Here is a 4,160-nt window from a genome sequence, read left to right on the forward strand (position 1 = left end):
CCAGCCCGCCCCCAGCTCCTCCTCTCGCCCCTCCATGTCTCCCTCCATGGCCTCCCTGAGCCCGCCCGGCGGATCCCCCCATGGCTCCGTCCGGGTCCCCCCTGAGCCCCAGCGGTTCTTGGGAAGCTTAAAACGGGGTTTGGGGGCAGCCACAGGGACATTCAGGAGCCTGTCCTGAGCCAAGGGGATGGTGAGGGGACGGGGACACACAGGGTCCTGTCCTCGTCCCTGTCCCCAGGAGATGGGGCTGGGGAAGTGTCTCAGGAATTAAATCTCGTGCCCAAACCAGTGCCTGGTGTCCCCACCTCCGTGGCTCCCGTGTCCCTCGCTGTCCCTCAGCCCTGCCCTGTCCCCAGAGCTGGTGGCACTGCTGGTGACAGCTGGGGCTGAGCACACATGGGGTGGCCCCGGGTCGCTCCTGGAGCCCAGCCTGGGCCAGCTGCCTGTCAGAGCAGCAAACTCCCTGTTGGTGTTGGGTGTTCCCAGCCCTGTCCCTGCACGGAGATGCTCCAGACAACGTAGAGTCTCTGCTATTAAATGTTTCTGTTGTTAAGGAAGGCGAAATCCTTCATGGATAAGGAAGAATTGTGGGTTACTGGGGTTCTAGAATCATGGAATCCCGGAATGGTTTGCGTTGAAGGGACCTGAAGGATCATTCAGCCCCACCTCTGCCATGGCAGGGACACCTTCCACTGTCCCAGGCTGCTCCAAGCCCTGTCCAGCCTGGCCTTGGGCATTCCAGGGATCCAGGGGCAGCCACAGCTGCTCTGGGAAATCCATTCCAGGACCTCCCCACCCTCACAGGGAACGATTCCTTCCCGTATAATCCACACCCACATCTCTCCATCCCACGCTGGTTTTTGTCTTTCCCCAGATTTTTGACCCTCCGGAGGAGCTGGAGCGGAAGGTGCAGGAGCTGGCAGAGCTGATCCGCAGCTCCTCCCATGTGGTGTTCCACACGGGGGCAGGGATCAGCACGGCCTCGGGCATCCCTGACTTCAGGTAGGTCCAGGGCTGGGAGGGTGGCAGCTCCTCGAGTCCATCTTCCCTGGTGGAAGGCTCTGATTTAACCCAGGCCTGCCTCATCCCTGCTGTCCATCCTGGATCCAGCTGCAAACACCATTTTGCCTCTCGCACATCCCAGCTGTTGCCACAGAATCCCCACATTGTTTGCATCAACCCCCAGAATCCTGCTGATCCACGAGCTCTGCTCCTCCCATGGATGGGGCACTGGAGCCTGAGCTCTCCCTTGCTGCTCTTCCCAGGGGCCCCAATGGTGTCTGGACTATGGAAGAGAAAGGGCTCTCCCCAAAATTCGACACCACCTTCGAGAATGCCAGGCCCTCCAAGACTCACATGGCGCTGCTGGGGCTGCAGAGGGTGGGGATCCTGAAATTCCTGGTCAGCCAGAACGTGGACGGCCTGCACGTGCGCTCAGGATTCCCAAGGTATTTCCCAGCCCCACACAGAGGGTTTCATCACCAGGGAGTCCCTGCCCTGTCTGATACCGGGAGGGGAAGCTGGAAGGGCATAAACCAGCTGGAATTTAGAGGGGAGAGGTTCTGGTTCTGAGGCAGAGGGTCATGGAATGAAATCAGCCTTGGTTGTTGCTGTCTAGAAATGCTTCCAGGTGCTGTTTGTGCACAGGAAAAGCAGATTATGGAATCATGGAATCCCAGAATGGTTTGGGTTGGGAGGGACCTTAAAGCCCATCTCATTCCCCTGTGCAGGTGTCTGGTTTGAATTCAGTGATCCCTGTGGATCCCTTCCAGCTCAGGATATTCTGTGATCCCTGGGAACAGTCAGGGATGGGGTTGGAGCAGCCTGGGACAGTGGGAAGTGTCCCTGTCCGTGGAATGGGGTTGATCTTTTCAGGTCCTTTCCAACCCAACCCATTCTGTGAGTCCGTGAGTCAGGATGTGACTGAGGAGCATCCGTGTGTCCTTGGAGAAGGTGCCTCTCACAAACACTTTCAGCCAGAGCTGCCTCCAGGGCTTTTCCTGTCATTACAAGCCCCAAGTGCTGGGTCCTGCTCCCAGCCTCGTGTTTGTGTGTTTAATCTAAACAGCCATGGGAAAAGCAGCAGGGAATGATGACAGAATTCCATGGTGCTCCCACAGCCCGCAGCCACTGGCTCCTGTTCAGTTCAGCCCAGCTCTGCCTCCCAAATGAAGCCTGTGCTTGAGTAAGCTGAACTGGGGCCAAACTGGGGGAAATCAAGTCAGTCCTGTCTCAGGCAGCCTGGAGGAAGTTCCCAGTGAGCGTGGGGCTCTGAGGAAAATAGGGAGAGCATGGCCGTGTTTTCCTCTGGCTTCTGCTCTGAGCCTGAGGGGAATTTTAGGAAAAACAGGTGTCAGAGTGCTGGAACAGCACAGGGAAGGACAGGAATGTTGGGTGCTGGAAAAGCAAAGATCTGGATGCTCCCAGGAGCAGAGATTTGAGTGGATCAGGAGCTGCAATCAGTGCTGCAGATGGAAGCATTAAAATTAAAAGGCCAGAATCTGCTGTCCCTTCCTAGGTCCCTGTTGGGGGATGAACCCATCACCTGGCAGGGCTGGAATGCAGAGAAGCCCTTGAGGTTCCTGGGGAGGAGGTGGGGTCCCCCCAGGGCTCTCCACCCTTCCCCAGCTCACCTGTGCCTTTCTCCCACAGGGACAAGTTGGCCGAGCTCCACGGGAACATGTTTGTGGAAGAGTGTGTGAAATGTGGGAAGTACGTGAGCCCTGGGGGGAAACTGGGCTGGGCTTCCCATCCTGGGGGAAGCTGGGCTGGGATCCCATCCTGGGGGAAGCTGGGCTGGGATCTCCATGCCAGGCTGAGCTGGGCTCTCAGCCCCTCGTGAGCAGCTCTGTCCCCACAGGCAGTACGTGCGCGACGCCGTCGTGGGCAGCATGGGGCTCAAGCCCACGGGACGCCTCTGCAGCGTCACCAAGGCCCGGGGGCTGCGGGCCTGCAGGTAGGGATCCCTCCTGGGATGTGGGATGGGGGCATGACCCCACAGCCCCTCAGATTTGGGAGAAGCAGCCCAAGGAGCAGGAAGATCTCTCTGGGTGCTCTCCATCCCTTCAGTGTGGGGACAGGGAGGGTGGGACAGGCTCTGGTCATTGTCCCCTTTGCCAGGGCAGCTCTGCTGCCTGTTTTCCTGCCTTTTCCAGGGAAAACCATGGTCCCTGTGTGTGTTTTCCAGAGGGAAATTACGAGACACTATTCTGGATTGGGAAGATTCCCTGCCCGACCGTGACCTGACGCTGGCAGATGAAGCCTGCAGGTACTGACACCCTGCTCAGGAGGGGAACAGTCCCTTCCCACCCCTCCATGCCCTCGTTCTGTATTTCTCCTCTTCCCTGCAGGAAAGCCGATCTCTCTGTCACCCTGGGGACCTCTCTGCAGATCAAACCCAGCGGGAACCTCCCGTTGATCACCAAGAAGAGAGGAGGGAAGTTGGTCATTGTCAACCTCCAGGCAACCAAACACGTGAGTGAGCGTCCTACAGCGCTGCACTGCTCCTTTCCCCTCCTGTCCCCTGTTCCAGGCCCATCCCAAGTTTGTCCCTGCACGTTGTCCCCTCCCAGGTGGCCTCTCTTAGCAGGCAAACAGGCTGGGAGTCCTGGGTTGGAGGGTTTAAACCTGCAACTCCTGCTAAACACGTAGAGATGGCAGGTAAATAATAGAATCATGGAAAGGGCTGGGCTGGAAGGAACCTTAAAGCTCATCCTGTTCCCTCTCCCATGGGCTGGGACACCTTCCATTATCCCAGGCTGTTCCAAGCCCTGTCCAACCTTATCCAGGCAAGTCTTAGGAGCAGAGCAAAAGCTCAGCCTGGAGCCTGCTGCGTCCTCTTGGGGTTTACAGCCTGATGGAAGGGCCACACACACAGAGCCTGTGGAGGACACGCTCAGTTCCTGCTCAGATGTTGGTGCCCCAATTGTCCAGAGTCTTTAATACCCAGACCTGGGGGTTCCTGGGATATCACCAGAGCTCCCTTGTGCCTGTCACACTCTGTCCCTGCTCTGTCCCTGTGTCCCCATCCCCAGGCGTGGCTCAGCCCCAGGGCCAGCTCATGTCCCACTGGGAATGACACACGGGGGACATGGCCATGTCCCTGGGAGGGGCCGTTTGTCCCCTGAGCCGTTTGTCCCCCCCCTGTCCAGGACCACCCC

General features: G+C 58.3%; 1 protein-coding gene across 1 annotated transcript in view; it reads left to right on the plus strand.

Annotated features, from left to right (window-relative positions):
• The first annotated feature begins 868 nt into the window (after positions 1-868).
• Positions 869-4,160, plus strand: part of SIRT6 (sirtuin 6) — a 3,677-nt gene continuing 385 nt past the window's right edge. Inside the window, exons 1-6 of the mRNA XM_031064742.1 lie at positions 869-1,002; positions 1,266-1,448; positions 2,653-2,712; positions 2,861-2,956; positions 3,188-3,268; positions 3,351-3,597. Coding sequence (XP_030920602.1) covers positions 1,288-1,448; positions 2,653-2,712; positions 2,861-2,956; positions 3,188-3,268; positions 3,351-3,597 — 645 coding nt within the window. The 5' untranslated portion in view covers positions 869-1,002; positions 1,266-1,287. The remainder of the gene's footprint in view (positions 1,003-1,265; positions 1,449-2,652; positions 2,713-2,860; positions 2,957-3,187; positions 3,269-3,350; positions 3,598-4,160) is intronic.

This window comes from Geospiza fortis, unplaced genomic scaffold (assembly GCF_000277835.1).
Source record: "Geospiza fortis unplaced genomic scaffold, GeoFor_1.0 scaffold569, whole genome shotgun sequence".
NCBI lineage: Eukaryota > Metazoa > Chordata > Aves > Passeriformes > Thraupidae > Geospiza > Geospiza fortis.